The 20,532-nt window shown below is 39.0% G+C and overlaps 1 protein-coding gene across 3 annotated transcripts; it reads right to left on the bottom strand.

Moving 5' to 3' along the window:
* Nucleotides 1-288: 288 nt before the first annotated feature.
* LOC117290891 (aromatic-L-amino-acid decarboxylase-like) lies at nt 289-20,099 on the bottom strand. 3 transcript variants are annotated; one of them, XM_033772459.1, is made up of 12 exons: nt 19,681-20,099; nt 16,683-16,944; nt 11,908-12,021; nt 11,177-11,299; nt 10,173-10,307; nt 8,490-8,633; nt 8,105-8,171; nt 6,781-6,875; nt 5,312-5,470; nt 2,776-2,874; nt 1,949-2,050; nt 289-725 (listed from the first exon to the last, which is right to left on the bottom strand). In XM_033772459.1, exons 2-12 carry the CDS (start codon nt 16,884-16,886, stop codon nt 525-527), a joined length of 1,443 nt encoding a protein of 480 aa, XP_033628350.1. In that variant the 5' UTR covers nt 16,887-16,944; nt 19,681-20,099; the 3' UTR covers nt 289-524. The 3 variants fall into 3 exon arrangements, with proteins under 3 accessions (XP_033628350.1, XP_033628351.1, XP_033628352.1); XM_033772460.1 differs by lacking the exon at nt 19,681-20,099 and adding an exon at nt 19,431-19,619; XM_033772461.1 differs by lacking the exon at nt 19,681-20,099 and having other exon boundaries at nt 11,177-11,294; nt 16,683-16,765.
* Between the last annotated feature and the right edge of the window lie 433 nt (nt 20,100-20,532).

Raw genomic sequence — 20,532 nt, 5'->3', positions numbered from 1 at the left:
TGGGCCCATAACTATCAGTGCTGTGTACGCCACCACCAATTTCTCAACAATTCAAAGTTCCCAATTAAGGCCTATTGAAGGCACTGGACACGTTTGGTAAATGTATAATTACTTGGTGTATCCCAAAATGCGTATAAAATATAAAAACAACGTGAACATTTGTACTCAATTGGTCATCGAACTTGCAAGAGATTAAGAAAGAAAAACACCAGTGTTGCATTCTTTGTGTGCTTTCAGATGCATAACAATTACTTGAATGAGAAACTACCTCTTTCTCAAAAACTCGTTACTCCAGAGGGAGCCTTTTATCGCAAAGTTTTAAACTGTCAACAGCTCCCCATTACTCGTTACCAAATAAATTGTTACGCTAACAGTTATTTATAAGAGAAACTACCAAAAGTGTCCAGTGCCTCTAAATTTTTTGGAAAATACTACATTTGGGGGATAGTGAGGGTGTGGGACCTAGGGGGGGGGGGGGGGGGTACATGTATGAGGGCTGATAGTTGAACATTCCCATTCGTTCCTTATTTGTTATTGTTCACTTGCAGCCCATCTACCTCCTCCTTGATTGCATTCCAGGCATATAGTATATCTTCTGACTTAGTTTGGGCCGCACATACAGCAAATCGAATGATGAATTGCTGATTGAGGTGACTTCCAACCATGAAGATTTTTCCGGTCTTCGTGACCCTGTCAAGTAGCTCTTCATTGAGTGTGTCGGACCCCTTTACAAGGAAACCAAGGACAAAGTGTAAGTTTTATATTTTGGAACAAACGCAAATAAAGATGACGAGTCTTTTAAAGGGTATATGTACTTTTTCCTAAAAAAAAAAAAAAATGTCCACAGATTTACATTAAACTTACACAGTTTGAAGATTATGATAGTAGAAGGCTTCCCTTGAAGTTTTACTTATTGAGGTGCTGTAGTTTTTGAGAAATGAGTAAAAGTAATTTTAGCATGTAAAATCGTATTAACCAGTTATGCTATGGTTTTGGTATAATATCATAACTGGTTAAGGGGATTTTACATGCTAAACTAATTTTGGTCTCATGAGACCAACATTATTTTGTGACTTGTTTTACTCATTTCTCAAAAACTACACAACCATATAGTTAGTAATATTTGAAGGGACACTTTCCACTATCATTATCTTCAAACCCTGTAAGTGTAATGTAAATCTGTGGACATTTTGAAAAAGTACCCGAATCCTTTAAAACCAGTTAAAACCAGTTGTCACATGTAAGTTGCAATGTGAATCCAGGAAGATGCTTGTTATTTTATTCTCTGAACTATAACCTTTGACATAACAATATTGAGTTTTTACCACTGATCCCTGTGGTACATTGGGGGAAGATGGGTCAGAAACAAAGTTTTTGATATAATTTGCCACACACGGTAAATTTTACTAAAGGTTGTTTTAATTTGTTTTAACTTCTCATGAAATTTCAATGGTTTAAGACAGTTTCAGATACTAAAACCTAACTTAAAAATTTAACTTAGTGCCCACTTCCCCCATCATGTGGCTCAAGATGGAACGCATGCATTGTATCCATGACGGGTCAGCTAATTATTAAGTTGCCATATGAAATATCTGCATGGGTTAAACAGGGTCAAATCGGGACTAAATGGGACAAAAAAATGCATGACCATTACCAGAACCATCAGTCTTTATTGTGACGAGTTTAGTGACTCAAAATTGGTTTGAAACAAAATGTAATAATTTTTAACAATTAAGTTAATATTTTTTAGAATTTCTAAAATAGCATCAATACAATTGTATTTTTTCAATGAATGTCCCAACCGTTCAATTCATAAAAGCCTGATGAGAAACCATCCCGTTTTATCCCGTATACTAACCCCCTGGGATAAAATGGAACCCCCCAAAACACCTAGATAAAAAATATTCGACACCCCCAGCTGTCAAGTACTGCTGTTATTTACACTGACCTTAAGCCGGAAGCACACCAACCCAAGCACTACGTCTGCAACGATTTCAAATCGGTCATCTTGCCTGACAAAAGACTCAAACTCACGAGCCAAACTCACTTGCTATAATATCAAAGTTAAAGGATATGGCAGTCTTAAAACACACTATAAAGCATGGCATAAAAGAGCTGGGCAAACAAGACAATTAATTCAATTTGAAGAATTTACCATTCATCAGGAAGTTTTTATATTTCCTGTTTTCGAAACATTTTGTTTGTAGGCCTATGAAAAATGCCTGTCTGTGAGCAATTTCCATTGTACACTGTGTGCACAAATTACCCGAGTCTAAACTCTTAAACCAAGTGCGTGCCATGGCCCAGCGGTTAAGAGCATCGGAATCAAACTCTGGTATTTGTGTTCAATAGAGTGTGGGTCGAGTTCTGGTTATAACACCTGTATTCCTAATAATATTGATATAAGCAAGAACACAACACTTCTTCTTCCAGATCGGACGCAAAGCCGTTGGTCCCGTGTGTTGTGTAACGCACGTAAAATAAATCAGTGCAGTATCGTAAAGAGAGTGAGTTCGCCCCGGTGTTACTGCTTTGATTGGCTGCATATTGTGCCATAGCACCGAACATTACGAATGTTAAAGGAGTGGGTCTCATTGCAGGAAAATGCTGAATGCTGTAGCGCCTCGAGGGTCACTGAGTGACGGATACGCGCAGTACATAAAATACTATTATTATTATCACATACAAACAGTGGAAAACAGGTGGATTTTTGCACAATGACCAATAAACATGGACATAAACAGCAGTACACTTTAAAACCAGAACAAATCTCACCTTCCTTACGTGCTCCTGGAGTTTAGTCACACCAAACAGCCGTAGGACAAACCACAACTTGAGAGACCGGAACCTCCTTCCCAGAGGGATATGCCAATGCTAAAAGGAAATTTAATAAAATCATCGAAAAGCTTTCTCAGTTGTTCTCACCAGCTGGGATTCTTTCAGCTAAAACTTCTGTCGAACGAGGAGGTATTATCCACTTTTACTATACCTCATACATATTCATGACAGAGAGTCGAGTTCTCATTGGTCCATTCATCATCACGTGCCAGGTGTTAATTTTGCTAACTACCAAGCGCGCACGTGAGTATTCACGCAAGTGGTAAATGCGCATTAGAGGTAATAAACTGCGCCAATAAAGTATCTAAACACTTACAAATGGTCAGATTTATCGGAACCTGAAATAGTATACAACAAAATAATTGTTCGTTTCTATTCACCGTTAATTTCTGCACGTTTTGACACATCTTGTGTTGCGCTACGATGTTGTTTGGTGGATTTATGGACACTTGAGTGGCTTAAGGTCGAATTTCAAAAGTTGCAAAAGCCCCTATTCACCCCAATTCCAAAAGGGAACTCACATAAACATCACACTCGGACAAAATCAAGACAAAAGACACAAACTCGTTTCGTTTACATGACCATGAAATTAATTGCCGTATCTTTAACTCTAAAACTGCTGTTATCCTGTCCTCCATTCTTGGTGTGTCCTCCATCACTGTCCTGAACGGCAAGGAGTCGTCTTCTCATACTCTCAATGAGACCTCTGATCTGTCCCTGGTCAATCCCCTGCCATTTCCTGATCAGGATGCGTCGCAAACCCCTCGAGAGTGGTGTCAGGCTTTATGGACTTGTTCACTTTCTTCTTCTGCTGCAGAAGTCACCCTCGGACGGTCCACATTTCCCTGAGCTTGGTAGCGATTCCACCATTTACTGACCGTCGCTGGTGACGTTTTTACCTGATGAGCTGCAGCTCGCATCGACGTACCGGCTTCTATCCTGTTTGGTCGTTTGAGCCATCTTTCCTGTTATCTTGAAACACCTTTCCCTGTCTTACCATTGTTGTATGCCTCCCATCTTTGACCCCTTTGCTTGGTTACTGACAATTATTGGTGAGTATGATCATCGCAACCGATTTATCCAAAACGCGACCAAAAAAACATCATTTATAAAAGGCGAGCAAAAGAAACGCCGATCTTACTCGTCACAATACAACGATTTAGCTTGAATAGGGGCTTTTGCAACTTTCGAAATTCGCCCTTAAGCCACTCAAGTGCCCGTAAATCCACCAAACAACATCGTAGCGCAACACAAGATGTGTCAAAATGTGCAGAAATTAACGGTGACTCGAAATGAATAATAATTTTGTGGCAAACTGTTTCAGGTTCCGATATATCTGACCATTTGTAAGTGTTTAGATACTTTATTGGCGCAGTTTAGTTCCCCGGGAGCTATTATACTTGTCATGCGCACTACCATTGCGCGACGTCATCCTCGGGCGCTATTGATCGTGGCACCGTTTTATATACTCGCACGAACAGCGCTCTCTAAGCGACATCCTACACATGAACAAACTTATCATGTGCATTTTGTTTTACAGAAATCATTTTCTCTTGCTCAAAACTCATGTTCCGGTAACTGAATATGTATGAAGTCTAAAACAAATATTATAACATGGTTTATTTCGGGTGACTAGTCGATGAGCTCCCCTCGGTTTTGGATGGAAGGTTCGCCTCGGGAACTAGTTTGTCAACATCCAATACCTCAGGGAGCTAATATCGACTAGTCACCCTCAAACCATGTTATATTTAATAGATGTTAAATTTGCATCGGGGATAAAGAATATTAATTTTGGTTTTTACCCATACACCGATGTGTGTTAGCACTGTTTACTCAGTACTTTCCCGAGTCCTGTGAAAAAATATCACAGGCATGTTACTCGGGTGGGATTCGAACCCACGACCCTTGCAATTCTAGAGCAGTGTCTTACCAACTAGACTACCGAGGTTGCCCGGCAGCTAGAGGCAGTTCGAATCCCATGTTTTGGCAGCGGGTACCGCAACGATATAATCGATGTTAAATTTGCATCGGGGATAAAGAATATTAATTTTGATTTTTACCCAGTAACATGCCTGTGATATTATTTCACAGGACTCGGGAAAGTACTGAGTATACAGTGCTAACACACATCGGTGTATGGGTAAAAACCAAAATTAACATGTTATATTTGTATAACAATTTACATTTGCTGTTGGTAATGTGTTATTCAATTCTGGTCATGAAGCCAAAGAGTCTCAGAAAAAAACCTTAATCACTCTACAAGGCAAGACCTATCCCCGTGAAGAGAAGACAGAAGTTTCAGCTTCAGGCACGGGAGGAATGCAACACATTATTTCAGGGAACCCCAAGAAACCAGACTGTGGAAACCCAATTCACTTAGTGCCCTGACGGGATCCGAATCGGGGTCCTAGGTGGGTTAACGTGAAAGGGGAACAAAGATCAACAATGGGTCAACTCGACCGCCTTATCTTACCCTGTAATCTACCACTACATCTTGATGTTCGTGCTTAAGGTACGTTGCATCTACATGTAAAGCACTCACTAAATCAATCTGATTGCGAACCCACATAGCTGAACAGTCGAAGTTGACTAACATCCACTTGTGTGGATTGAAGTTGAAAGAATCAGCAAACTGTAAAATAGTAAACAAATTCATCAACATGAGGCAAACACAAACAACAAAACGTCTGCTCAGGACTTTAATGTAATTAGTGCAGTTTGTACGGGTTTCATATTTGCTTTTGCCTATTTTTGAGCCCCTATGCAAATGCGTTTATTGATCGAGGGAGGTATTCAAAGTATTTGACAACAAGAACGTTCATTTTATAAGTAAAACAATGTGGTAGATGTTGCCCTATTTTTTTTTTAACAATACGCATTATGACTTTTGGATTTCCTTCGAATGGTTGATGTAACGTTTTCTAGTTACGAATAGTAATGAACAACGAGGTTTTGAAACTCAGTGTGGTCACCTTGGGAGCCAAGGTCGTGATTGGGGAAGCTGTAGACTGGTCCCCTGCCTTATCATAGGCTGGTGAACAAAAGCTGTGCTTCTCCACGGACCTAGGTACTGCATTTTGTTTAAAGTTACACCTTTTAGTCTCTTTTATATTTACAACAATTAATTGACCATATTACTCTGTATTGTACACTATTTGCAACATTGAATAAACGTATCTATCTATCTATATATCTATCTATTCAAAACCAATGATTTCATTGGATACCATCATTTCGTTGGATACACGCGCAGTGTGACGTATAAGCTTTCTATATCTGTGTTTTGATTGGTCTGTAGGTGATGTGTGGCAGCTGTTCTTGCGGTCGTCTGTAATGAATCTAGGTTAAAGGTGATTATGGACGGGGATTGACCCAGGCTACAGGCCACGAGCTTCGAAATGTGACGTCAGATGTTCAGGCTAGTAAAGCTGTAACTCCCACAGAGCACACTGTAACGGCCATGGATGGTAATCAGTGGGTCGGCATACTTACGAGGTAAATCCATCGTCAGTCCCAGTAGTGCACGTGCTCGGAACTAAGGCCCTTTTCGAATCCACGGCTTCGGCTTCAGGCTCCTCTTGTCTGAAGCCCTGAGCACGTACGCAATTAGTCAAAATAGCCGCGGGACAAGCAAGCCTGGCCGAATCAAAGCTCAGCGAAGCCGTAGTGTCGAAATTGGCCTATGTTAACAACAAAAAAATACCAGGTAGTTCTGCTGCCACCTAGCGTTCCAAAGTCTCACATTTTCCCTGATCGTGAACCAAAATATGATGGGAACCTTTACAATGGGCTCGTATACCATAAGGATACTATGGACATGCAATTCTTAAAGCCCTGTTTAAGAACTTCATAACGTACAAGTTGTGTCTTTCCCTTAATCCCTTGAAAACTGGAAATACCATAGTGCACAAATTTCAGGAAGGAAATTGGCTTTTTACAAACCTCTAGTCCTTCTGCCAAAGGCCGGAACTCTGGACATATAAACGACGTCCCGGCATACGCAGCGTCTACATGTAACCAGATGTTCTCACGTTCACCTGTGCAACAAAGTTATCATTCAATATTAAAGGCAAAGTATACATTTAATTTTTGTTCCAAGTTTTAATTTGATATCGTTGATGCGTACAATGAAACTTACATGTGAATTTTCAATTTCAAAAGGTGGTCGAGTAATTGAAATATCGCCGAAAATCTTCGTTAACGCTTCCTTACCAGATTCAAATTTTGGGGCGTCAAGGCTAATAATATGTTTACGTATCAACATTAGTGTGAAATATTTCTCGAAAAATTAATTATGTATACCATCGAAAGCTGCTGCAGGCTTCTTAAGGTAGGTTGTGTTGCCATTAATGTTAAAACTTTAAGTGCAAATAAGTATATTAATTATCATCTAACGCCAACAACAGCTATATTTTTTACACAGCAAAACGAGTGATAGTGGTCAATTGGATGACTGCTTTACAATATGGTCGGTGAAACGTGTGAGGTTAGCCCACTGTCTAAAGCAAAGGCCTATCACTCCAAATGGGAGAGTTTTAAAATTAATTCATGTTTCATGACGATTGCATGTATTTATGTGCAACTCCAGTTTTTTAACTGCGATGCATGATTGAATTGAATTGAATTGAATTGAATTAATTGTAGAGTCGTTTTAACGCTAGGTGGCAGCAAACAGGTGAATTGTAATTGTTTGGTCAGTCTGAACATGCTCACATTTCTAAGAACTGTAAAAACATTGGATACCTGGTAAGTCTGCTGCCACCTTGTGTCACCAACAAGTCTCCTTTTAGGGACCAATCAATTTTATGATTGAAAAATAAATCCAAAATATTTATTTTTGAATCAACAAATTTGATTGGTTTCCAATTGCAATCTTTTGGATTCATTTAGAGTACACCTGACACACTGTCAGTTACGGGTCGTCTGGACAGTACAGCTGGAGGCACATTATTCAATTCTTATTAATAAATACCTCAGACAAATTCGCTGGTAGAGAGCGCGTCACGTGGGGTGTTTAAACGGTTCATAATAACCAGCTGGAGATGTTTATAACCCGTTGTTTTCGGAAACTACACTCTGGTCTTGATGCGCAACGTTCTCGTTACGGTCTCCGGCTCGGGCCTTTATCACACGGCAACGACCCTGACGGTTTTAAACGGCCATTTTAGGAACTCGTCGCTACCCTTTTATTCCCTTATTTACACACACAAAAACTACAACTGTAAGCCAACCACTATGTTATCATTAGTATGTTAAGATTGCTTACATATTGCACCAATTTCTGTCAGATTGTCGAAGGCACACGATGTAGTAGTTCCAAGATTTACACAAACCTACCGGGGGAAAATAAACTACAATTAAAACATATAAGATCCAAGTATTTTGCCTGTCGTGATGAGACATGGGTATCCACTAGGAGCCTGGCTGGTAGAGCAGACTGCAACACCTTCCCAACTTGTCACGAAGCAATTATGGATGTTATGCTTTGCTCAATGGCACCAGTTTCGTGACCGGAAATCGAACCCCCACTCTGCTGTTGACAACACCACAGTTTGGGTCCCGTGAACTAGACCACTCGGCCATGACTGAATAAAGGGGTGATAAGGGTGTAAACAGCTTCCTGGGACAATTTTATTAGGAATGAAACTTACGAATGCAGGAATGAGTCCATTTGCCTTGTCTTCTTTGATAGCCTGTGCCAGTGTGTCCCCTCGTAGCGCAAACTTTGCATCTGTTGGAAGCTTGCGCATCTTGACTGAGCTGATCAATGACGCTCTCTCTACTGAAGAATGGGCCTAAAAAATGTACACAACTAACGTTAAATACACTAATAAAGATCAGGGCATTAGTCGAATTAGCTTTTTACACTTTTGGTATTATTAATATACTTGCTTTCTGGTAAAGAACTTACTAAGTGAACCAAAATGGACTAACCATTTCTGCTTGCATCGCTATAAGAACCCAAAACACAGGGGAGTTAACCCCTACTTGTCTACATAGGTGTTCCGATCTTGTTGTTTTTGTGTTTTCTACGGCTTTGTGTTCCATCCGAAGTGCAAAGCAATTAAATTACGATAAAGCATCTTGATCATGGACACAAGTGCCAGTGACTCAAACCAACACTCTTTCAAATTGTCATTGTTCCCCCATCAGCTATCTCTAAATATCACTGTTCTCCAAATTAATATCAAGTTGAAATTAATATTGATAATAAACTGCTCACAAAAATTAAGGAAACTTTTTTCAATCCAGATATTTGTTATTATTTATTACTCTCTTTGTGTAAGGTATATATCAATGCAAAGCTGAACTGTTCCTCTTTAAAATGATACCACATTTGCAACGATTACATGTTGCTGAACTTGGCTACACGAATAACAATGAGACAAAGTCACAAATCAAATGTGCCAAAATTACCGTTGTCTGTGCTAAATGGTCAATAGGTAATGCTCAATACCCAAACCGATTAAAGCTTCCAGAACCATTAATGGTTTACACAAAGATTTGCACCAGTGAGCTCATCAGGAACAATTAACCCTCATCTCTTGAAAAACACCTTGTTTGATGGGTATTTGCAAGACGATATTCTACAGCCGATTGCAGTCCCATACTTGCAGACTCTTGGACCAAAATGCCATTTTTCAAGTTGACAACTCTCGCCCCCATCGAGCCCGACTGGTGACTGACTACCTGAACAATGTTGGGGTGCACCGGATGGATTGGCCCGCTAACAGTCCAGACCTGAATCCCATGGAAAATCTGTGGGACCAGCTTGGCCTTGCTGTCCGCGCCAGAACCACCAACACATCAACTGTGGCTGACCTAACCAGGTTCCTTAATGAAGAATGGAACGCCATCCCTCATCATCAGCGCATCACAAGACTTTTGTGCAGCATGAGAAGAAGGTGCCATGCTGTCATCGACGCCTTCGGATCATCCACTCGTCACTGAACTTCTTGTATCAATAAAGTGTATTAAGATCAGTAAGTTGTCTTGCTCTATACACAACTTCTTGTCTCAATAAAGTGTATTAAGATCAGTAAGTTGTCTTGCTTGTTTTAATTACAGTTTCAATTCGATTGTTCACACGGTAATACAAAATTGCTAATTTTGGCACATTTGATATGTGACTTTGTCTCAATCTTATTAACGTGGTCAAGTCCAGCAACATGTAATCATTGCAATTGTGGTATCATTTTAAAGAGGAACAGTTCAGCTTTGTAATGATATATACCATATACTAATAGAGTATTAAATAATAACAAATATACTGGATTGAAAAAAGTTTCCTTACTTTTTGTGAGCAGTTTAACTATAGGTTAAAAAATAGTTACATATTCTGATGTATACGCGACGAGCTTTGACATGATTTCATATTGGTCTTTGTCTGGGTCCAGTTCATGCCGCTTATTTATTGTCTTCATCTTAGCTGAAAGTAAAGCCATAGCTGTACTCTCACTCGCTGTTCCCTGAAACAAAACAAAATCAAATGTCATCACAAAGTACATCTGAATAGGGCCCAATTTCATAAAGCTGCTTAAGCACAACATTTTGCTTAAGCAAAAAAAAACCTTGCTTAGTAAAATCAGATTACCGTCCAAGACTCCACTCAGTTGTTATGCTAAGTAAACAACAGATAAATACCAGTCACAAGCAATGTAAATCGCATGAAATTTTGGCCAGTAACATGTGTAAAACAATCGAGCTATTTTCGTGCTTAAGCAAATTGTTTGCTTAAGCAGCTCTATGAAATTGGCCCTAGATGTTTACTTTGCATCGGGAATAAACTATGTGTTTTACCCTTACATCGATGTGCGTTAGGAACTCTAACCATTATGGTAAAGGAAAAACAAATTGTATGCTTTATCCTGGATGCAAAATTAACATCAATGAAATCGTTGCGGTACCCGCTGAAAAAAACCCCCAACATGATTCGAATTGCCTCTAGCTGCCGGTCGAGCTCGGTGGTGTACAGTATGTCCATGAATGTAACGGTCGTTGGTTCGAATGGGACACTTTGTTTAATGGGTTTTCAGTCCCTACCTGGCTGCATGAGTTTCCCCTGGAATATTTATCCGGGGTTTTCTTCCGACATCTAAACCTGAAACTTCCTTACTTCACTCCATTGGGTTATTGGCTATTACAGAAAATTATGTTCACTTTTCTGAGAGTCAATTGCACAACCAGAATGAATGAAATGATATAAAATGTGTCTGTTTTTGTTTCTGGGCAGACATGCTTTAACTAGTTTAATTTGACATAAGGTTTGGACATACACTGGAGATATTGTTTCAAACACACAATCATAAACTTGACCAAGTCCAGGCTTGCTTTATACCTGAATCACTCCTCCACCCTTGCTGCCTTCAGTACATGTAAGGAATGATTCGGGGAGTTGAAGCATCTTTCCTAGCCAGTCTAGTGTTACCATCTCCAGTTCTGTGCAAGCTGGACTGCTAATCTGAGTAAAAACGTGAATCAATCTTAATTTACATTATTTATTTAGGAGGCACTATTGTATAACTTTCTTACGAGTGCTGATCTGATCTATGGATGAATCAAAGATCCCCTCTTCACATCCTTGATATTTTCCTTCAACCTTTTGTATCCATATTCATCGTTTACCCGTTTACTGTATGATTTCCAACTCAATTCATGTGTTTCCACTTCACTGCTTATGTACAGTTAACATAATTGTTATGTGCAGTTAGTTACCTGTTCATGTTTGTTGTGTTGTCATTGAGCCTTCGGGAAAGACTCTGCTATGGTCCAAACGTCAGACCATTAAACTATTTTTGCATATTTTATGTATAATTAGTTAGTCTTTAAGTGCTACAAATGTCTTCCTTGTTCCATTCTGCAAAGCGGTATAAACAAACTGTTATACCTCATTAGTGCCAATAAGGTATACTATTAGGCCGCATCCGAATTGGTGGCTACATCTACTGCTACGACTGTTGCTACAGTGTGTTGCTTATGCATGATGACGCGACAGTCTTGCCGTAGCCGTAACTGTAGCCGTAGCTGTAGCCGCTAATTCGAACGTAGCCGCTAAATCGGCAAACCTACCCAGCTGAATCCGATACATCCAATGGCGTCCGATAACATATCAGCCAGTATTGCAGCATACGAATTACCGGTTGGAAAGTAGGCATGGAAGTGCGGTGAATGCCAATGAGTTACCTGGGTTTGGGCACAGAGAAATTATCATTTGGAAATCATCATTTGGAAATTAATCAGTTCTGTCTATATGGAGGTAAAATCTTTTGAAATAACATGCGCCCAAAAATTTAATAAATAAAAACTAACTTGGTATATAAAAGCATTGGGGGAGTTCATGTTGAAATGTTGTTGGAGTGATGCAGTTTTAGAGAAGGGATAGTTTGTCACCAAGTAAGAATTTAATATGATAATCTAAAAGCACACAATTTTGTGGAACAAGGGATGTTTATTCTTTCATTGTTTTCTTGTGACTTCGATTACGATATTGAGCCTAAAATTGGATACAGGCTTGTTATTTCATGCATAATGTTTGGAATACATCAAGTTGTGTTACTGTCTTAGAAAATGTTCCCAAACAATTTGTCTTCAAAACACTGATCCTTTTATTTTATTAGTAATGATTGCACATACATACAGTATAAAAATACGATAAAACGGGGAAACAGTAATTTATAAATGAGATACCAGTACCCGATCTTTTTTTCTCCTCATAATACTGCTACGTACGAGGAAATATTTTACCAAAAAAATTGGTTAATTAATTATTCCCTTACAAAAGCATAAACCGATAATCCGTTTTTATCTATTAATGTACAAAGAAATATAACTTAAAATGAAGACATAAGATTGGTATAGAGTGGAATAGTTATTCCTCGGGAGATTTCATTAATATGTCCAATCAATAACAACTTGAGGCTAGCAAGCCAGATCAATCATTCTGTCCGTGGTAAAAGTTTGACAAGACTCGGTGGCGATGACCAAGGCTTTGCACCGGGGCAAATTAATGATCGACAGTTCACATGATTTGTTCCCATTATATATAGGCCATATCAATTATCAACAAAGCCTAACTTAAATAAATTATGATTTTGATACAGTTTCAGATTTATTTGCGAGCAAAACATATTAGTTATTTACGGTTTTTATGTTTGCTTTGTGTCTCCCCTCTTTTCCTTTCCACTTTTGCAAAACTTAATTCAAAAAGTTGTAGCATTTTGGAGAACGCCGAAACGGAGCGGTTTTTTTCCACGGCGGAAAAATAGTTTGCAATTGGAACACACAATCTAGAAACATTTCTGTCAGTAACGCTTCAAGTTTCTCAAGATGAATTATATTATCCAAATCTACTTGACTCTAGACCATGTAAGTCAATTGCTACTAACTTTAAAAGTGACAACCAAGCGAGTATATATCCTTCCCTTATAAAATGCAATCGCAGTTCAAACAATGTTGCGAAAATTTGTACATTTTTATTCATTTTGTGTCAGACATAAGTGCAGGGATAACTGAAAAGGACTTCAAACCTGATAAATAATCAGTTCTCATTTTATTCCAAGCTTAGACGAGACAACCTCTCATTTTTTTTTTTTTTTAAGAAAAACCAGCCACCCGGGCAGCGATATTTTTTTCCAGCTCAGTAACTGTCCACTAAAATAAGACTGCCCAACGGACAGTTCGATTACATGACAAGCGTTGATACAGAACCTAGCAGACGGGAACACGACCTACGGCAGTTTCGAGACTACGGCGAAGGATCCACTTTTTAGCTGCCCGCTCAATCGGTACGGAATATAGAGTAACATAGGGAATATACAAACCGCGTGCAGCAGGCACCTGTTGTGCCAGTGGCCGATCATGGTTTCAAATGATACGCCGTTGCTGATGTACATTTCTAATTAAACTGCGTGGTTGAATGAATCATGCTTTAGATTTGACTCAATTTATTTAAATTGCAGTGTCATAGACATCGGACAGTGAAGGGGATGATTTTGAGATTTAAAGAACTGTGGTTTCAAAGCCCAATTAAATGTGGTAAAACGGGCTACCACACATAGGCTTGGAAACGAACGTTAATTTGGGATTCCTTTGGTTTTTGAAACCGTTCGATTGATTTAATCCTTTACAAATGTAGATATGTACATAACAACTATCATGTGAATGGTTGGCGTTACGTTTGGGGATATAGCTGAAAATCTGGAGCGGTTATGTCCACTCATGAAGAATAAACCGGACTTGGATCGCACAATCTCAGAAACGTTTGAAAGAAACGTTTCTCCGATTGGTATATCTGTTAACCTCTTTCTCTAAAATCATACTTCTTATAAGGTAATCGTTAAGCAAAATGTCATATAGGAACAGCTGTAGTGCTTCTTACCAGGTAATTACCAGGTAAGTTGTTACGATCATACATTTTTTGAGTAATTAACAAAGATAATACCAAGCATTTGAAAACTGTTTAGTACAAGGAGACTGCAGATTTCTAAATGAATCAGCAAGTTGTAACTGCTGATTCGGCAGAGTTAGAGTCGAAAATCATCGGCGTTAAGTTTGGACGCCATCTTGTATTTTTTAAAAGGGCTCCATCCAGCAAGGGGTGATTTTTGTTGACTTACTATATTATTCAAGGCATTTTCCATGACCTATTCTGAAAAATCAGCTTTTTATGAGCTATTTCCAGGTGTTAACCTATATGCTCTTGGACTTTTTGATTGCAGCACCCACAGCTCACACCGTTTTGCAGAAACCTCACTTAAATCTTCCAGCTCATATATTCCAGCTCTATGTGTCCTTTGTCCCTTGTGGGATAATTTGACTACGTCACCAAACAGCTCTACGTGCATAACAAGACGGTCAGTCTTTTGTTGTCAGAAATCATGAGTTAATTAGTAACGCTCATTACTGTTATATTGGTTTCTTTACATGGGTTTCCAACAGCTTCCTTCATATCCAATTATTAACCACGGCAACTTAAGACTTAATTTGCCTCCATACGGTGCAGTAGGGTTATTATTACTGAACAAATAATGGCATACGTTTGAAGCTTACAATGAATCAACAGTTTCCGGACGGGAAATTAAAAAAGAGCTATGGTGTTGACAATCTGACGTCAGCTTGACGATGGTCTGCTTTTTGTTTGACTTAAACGTAGATTTTGTTTGCTCATGAAAACCCCATTCTTATTCTGTTTTGCGTGTTTTTCTTTCTTTGCAAATAATTCTCTTTTCCAAATTGCTACTTTCTTCGCCTTGGTTGGAAGACACTGTCAACAAATTTAGATCTTTACAATTTTCGATAATACAAAACGTATTTTACACCAGACCCATTATCGTGACCCATACAGGATTTTTTTCATATAGGGCATACACTGTTTGAATAAAGTATCTATGTTTTTAATTTGGCCGCCAATTAAATATTCTTGGAATAGTTGTTTGCAATGTAGCGCGTGTAATTTGAGCTAAAACGAAAAATGATGTTTCTGGAAGTTAGATTTTGGTTCACTTTAGTAAATTTTTTGTGTACACATGTGGAAACGCGCAATGTTGATGTCATTGTGTATCGTCCGACATTTTAGGCAAAACAAACCAACAGTAGGCCATCCCACAACAGTATAACTGAAAATGGTTTGACAATTGGATGCTTACTTTTGAGATATGGTAAAAACAAGATTGACTAATTACAGATTCACCTCGCTTAAACACGGCTAACTAATTAAAGGTTTTTTTTTCCTTTCGGGGGACAAAACACACCGTTTGAAGATAATGATAGTAGAAAGATTCCCTGAAAATATGACTTGCTGAGGTGCTGTAGTTTTTGAGAAATGAGTAAAACAATGACATGAAAATAATTTTCGTCTCATGATCAGTGAGACGAAAATTATTTCAGCATGTAAAAACGTATTTTCATGAAAATTGTTTTACTCATTTCTCAAAAACTACAGCACCTCAGCATCTAATATTTCCAGGGAAGCTTTCTACTATCATCATCTTCAAACGGTGTAAGTTTAATGTAAATCTGTGGACATTGTGTTTTGTGTAACAAAAAGAACCCAAATCCTTTAAAAATAGCTATAATTACATTTTAACTGCTTAGTCATGGAAATTAAGCTTACATTTAATATGAAATTGACTACGAACTTTTGCGGTAACAAAATCCCGTATTATGGCAATATGGTATTGAAAAGTAAACCCCTGTCTATCAAAATAAACAAAAATCCAAACATAAAAAATAGCTGCTCCGACCACCACTACGTCAGAACAGCCAACAATAGGGAGGATTAGCTGCAACTTACGCGCGAGAAAAAAACGTAAACGTGAACGTAATAAAAATTGGTTTAAAAAGCTCACGTTTTAAGCAAACGTGAAGTTACCAATTTTCACATTACGTACGTGCAGACGCCAAACATGAACATGCAATAATTAAGCCCAAAGTGGCGACTTGACCAAGAAACGACACAATTTTCTGACGTTCACGTTCACGTTTTTGCTCGCGTAACGCGCAGATAAACCTCCCTACTTTCATTAGCTGTTCCGACGTAACGGTCGGAACAACTAATGAAATTTTAAAGTATGTTGGCGTTGGCAGACTTCACACAGACTCTATCTCTTAAAAAACAAGTGCATCCCAAACTGAATTAGACATTCCAGTTCCTTTCCAAACCTTCGTGTTGTGCTTACCCCTAGACTTGATTTCAAGTCTGTGATCGCGGTTATTCCTCTGCATCAGCCACGGAAAAAAACGCCCCACATAACAAAACATGAGCTATCAAGTGACCCAAATGACGGACCCCGCTAAAAACCTGACTAAAAGCTACGATCACAGATTTGGAAGCAAGTCTAGCTTACCCCTGGCATGATGACTCGCTCAATGTCTTGCATAACATCCTGCCACTTATCCGGGTACTGTGGTGCCTCGTCAGGAATCAAACTCCTCAGGTATCCAGGCTTTACTTTAGATAACGGTGGTCTCTCAGATACACCATCCATGTAATCAGCAATGTAGTCTACCATCTCTTTACCCCACTCTCGGAAATCAGATGAGTTGGTCATGGCGGACAGAGCTGTGTTTAACCGTCAGTGCTGGATTGTGCAGTGGTGTTTCAGTTGACTATAAAAATAATATAACAGCGGAGAATCCATCATTAAACCTCTGGCTCGGTATAACAATTATTGTTACCTTGTGTTACCTAGTGAGACCGTATTTCCAAGGTCCGTTTGATTCAAGTGCATTATGTTTAAGGGTACACAAAACATGCACAAACGGTCTAGACAGATGGATAGATGCCCCCAAGAACAAATAAAATACATTAGATTGTAATTAAAATAAGCATAAATTTAAACTTGTAATAAAACAAATCACGCACATGCTAGGCATGCGTGCAATAAACCACGAAAACCCTTGTGAAGCCCGGTTCATACTTCCTGCGCCTTGAACACCCAGCAGGGTGGATATGTGCGCATTACAAGTCTTATCATTATTATTATTATTTCTGTTATGCGGTGCGAACACCAAAAAAACCAAACATATACCATTGTTATCCATTGGAGAGGTTTTGTAGTCACTTTGGTTGGGGAGCGAACCATGTTCGGATATTCTTTTGAATATATTTAAGTTGTGCAAAGATTCATGTGAGTGGTTGTGGCGACAACAATATCCTTTTGATCAGAATCAGAGCACGGAAACAGTATATATTGACATCAAGGGCTGATGGTTGCACGTTTTTGTTTTGTCTAGTAACCTCGGTTCCAATGGTTGCGTGTTAATTTCCATGCATAGATTTATGGTTGTTTGAATATTGAGGCAACCTCGAACATCTATCCCAGTTTGTGTGATTTTGTCAAAACCAGTATTTTCACTGTAAATATTATTTCAACATTATGCATACCAAAACTGTGCAAGTTTTTGACTCAATTGGTCATCAAAGTTGCAAGAAAACAATGGAAGAAAAAACACCCTTGTAGCACAATTTGTGTGCTTTCAGATGCTCAAATTCGAGACCTCAGCTGAGGTCTCGATTCAATTAAAATATTTTAGTGAGAAATTACTTCTTTCTCAAAAACTAAGAGGGGCCGCTTCTCACAATATGTTATACTATATCAACAGCTCTCCATTGCTCATTATCAAGTAAGTTGTGATATAATAATTATTTTGAGTAACTCACAATACTGTCCAGTGCCTTTAAAACATGACTTTCTTGTATAATGTAAACATAGCTTGTCCCCTTCGTTGACACTGATGAAGTGGTCGTTGCTCCGAAAGCCCATGCAGTTTTATGTAAATAATTTTCTTACTATAAGGCTTCCATTATAACTCAAACGAAAAAAACCTATTTTAATTGCAGTAGTCCTATCAGTTGATTAGAGCATTTTGTTTGTTTGGGGAACACCTATCCTACTGGTCGGACGTCAGTCTAGTGCCCGGTCCCTGAATACCAAGGACTCCGTCGCGTTGCATGCAACGGAGGAGTCTTCCAACCTGGGCTATAGTATCCCTATACATGTATTAGGATTCATCTGGGGAAAAATTGGAAAGAAGCTGATTTCAACTGATAATGGTAGGTATGGGTGTCAGTTACCACCAAAAAAAATAAGGACCAATTGGGGTTGGGAAAATCGTTTCCCCGGGGGGTAATTAAAACCCGGGTGTTAATTACCCCAAATTTACACAAAGTATGTTGTGTTTGGTATCAAATGAAAGGAAATTTAAATTTATGTGATATTCAATTTGTCATTCTATCATCCTGTGAAAAGTTACACTAGATTTAAGATGAGGTGCTTGCTAACACAGGATCAACAAGGTCATTACACACATTCTAATGTAAAAAAATTAAAACCATTATTTTCCATTACTTTGTATCAATCAAAGTGTACCACACTATTTGAGGGTTCAAAATTAACTTGGTTCAAGACATTTTAAGTGGATACTACTGGTACTGACAAGCCAAATCGTGACAGAAAGCTCAATAAAGACCCTTTTTACACACATGTCGGTCAAAACGGCTTGAATGGCACCCATACCTACCATTATCAGTTGAAATTAGGTTCTTTTCAATTTTGGGTTAAACACCGAGCTTCGATGCAAGCGTTGGACATTGGACCGCATGGACATCCCTGTTCCCTGTATATTATCTCATTTTGTGATAACCATTGATTTGTGTGGTTATAGTGTTTCCTAACGATCAACAGATAGGCAGTCTAGCATCGCTCTTATCTGTAATTCTAAAATTAATACATAACATCGGTGTCGCTTGGTGTACAATGGAGGCGGAAGAGCAAGCTTGCTCTATACCCTATAATTACGCTCCCATGCTTAAACAAACTCAATACCTCTTGCACCGAATTAATATCCATTCCCCAAAAAATATTCTTTAAGAATTGCTGAGTCTCCCGTAGAACACTATGGACACAGAAGGAGGGGGTATGCCTCGCATGCCACTGTCGAGCAACAGAAGTATCGTATCCCTTAAAAAAGGTATAAACCTACATGCTTAACTGCGATATGCCGACCTATGGTTGATGAGACCATGGAGGAAGAAATGTCGTCCTCCATGATGAGACCAATGGTATGTTTGGGTTATACATGGTTATACATACCGAAACCTAATGCTATAGCCAAATACTGTCCCATGGCACCATGTGTCCAGCACCTACTGTTTTTATACTGGCCACGTATTGATCACCAATGTTCAGTCACAATGTTGTTGGCGAACTCCCTTATGCAATCACTACACACAATCTCAACTGAATTATACAACATTGGCACGGGCTTGGTAAACAATGACTAGCAATACTTATGGACTAAAATGTACTAAATACAGCTTTGGTGTACCATGAGTGTACTTACTACTTCAGTGTTCTCCTTTTGCAACGCGAAATCCTCGGATCAATGCATCCTAGTTATGTTAGCTTTCTTATGAACACGTAGCAGTCAACCGCGCAACTACATGGGGCTGCTACAAATCATGGACCACCACTGCATGAGTGATCTTATTGGCAATGCATACAAACAGTCATTTTGTCACGTGGTACTCGTTATGCCAGGCTAAAACACTGTACGTCAAAAGACTTCTCGTTAGCGATAGCTTAATCCTGTCATAATTAGTGTGTCGTTTAATTGTTCGGCATTCGTGGTTGTACAACTTGTTGTAGGGATTAGTTGCACGTATTTTGTGAGTACTGTCCACGTGTCGACCAAAATAGCAGTCGGGTCTTTTTCTTGAAGACTAAAATAAATGTTACATCCTACGACAGCAGCATGAACCACACGACCTCCCGACCCGTTACACGATGTCAAGTAAGGCTTTTCGCCGGGTTTGTTTTTGTATTCCCTTTGAAAACATAGTTTCATGGGGCCCTGATGATGAAGGGACATCGCATTATCGCAAACACTGGTAAATAATCCATTCCAATTATCAAGAACCAGTACTCAGAGATTGGTACTTAAAAAGTGTACTAACCTCGGAGACCTGGTAATATAAAACAATCCCAAGAACAAAATACAAGTGCCGTTTTCTAATTCGTATCGACGGGGGAGATCTCAAACGCTGAAGGCCTAAGCACATCAAGTGAACTTATAACCTCCGAGACCTGGTAATTCACTTTCAGTCTGCCTGCCCCGCACTGCACACGCTAACACATGGTCTGTGAATTATGCATGCTCCACCCATATGCTTAAAGGACTGGATACTGTTGGAAA

This window comes from Asterias rubens, chromosome 5, assembly GCF_902459465.1.
Source record: "Asterias rubens chromosome 5, eAstRub1.3, whole genome shotgun sequence".
Classification (NCBI taxonomy): domain Eukaryota; kingdom Metazoa; phylum Echinodermata; class Asteroidea; order Forcipulatida; family Asteriidae; genus Asterias; species Asterias rubens.
The sequence above is the reverse complement of the archived record's forward strand: the minus strand, read 5'-3'. Positions and strand labels throughout refer to the sequence as shown.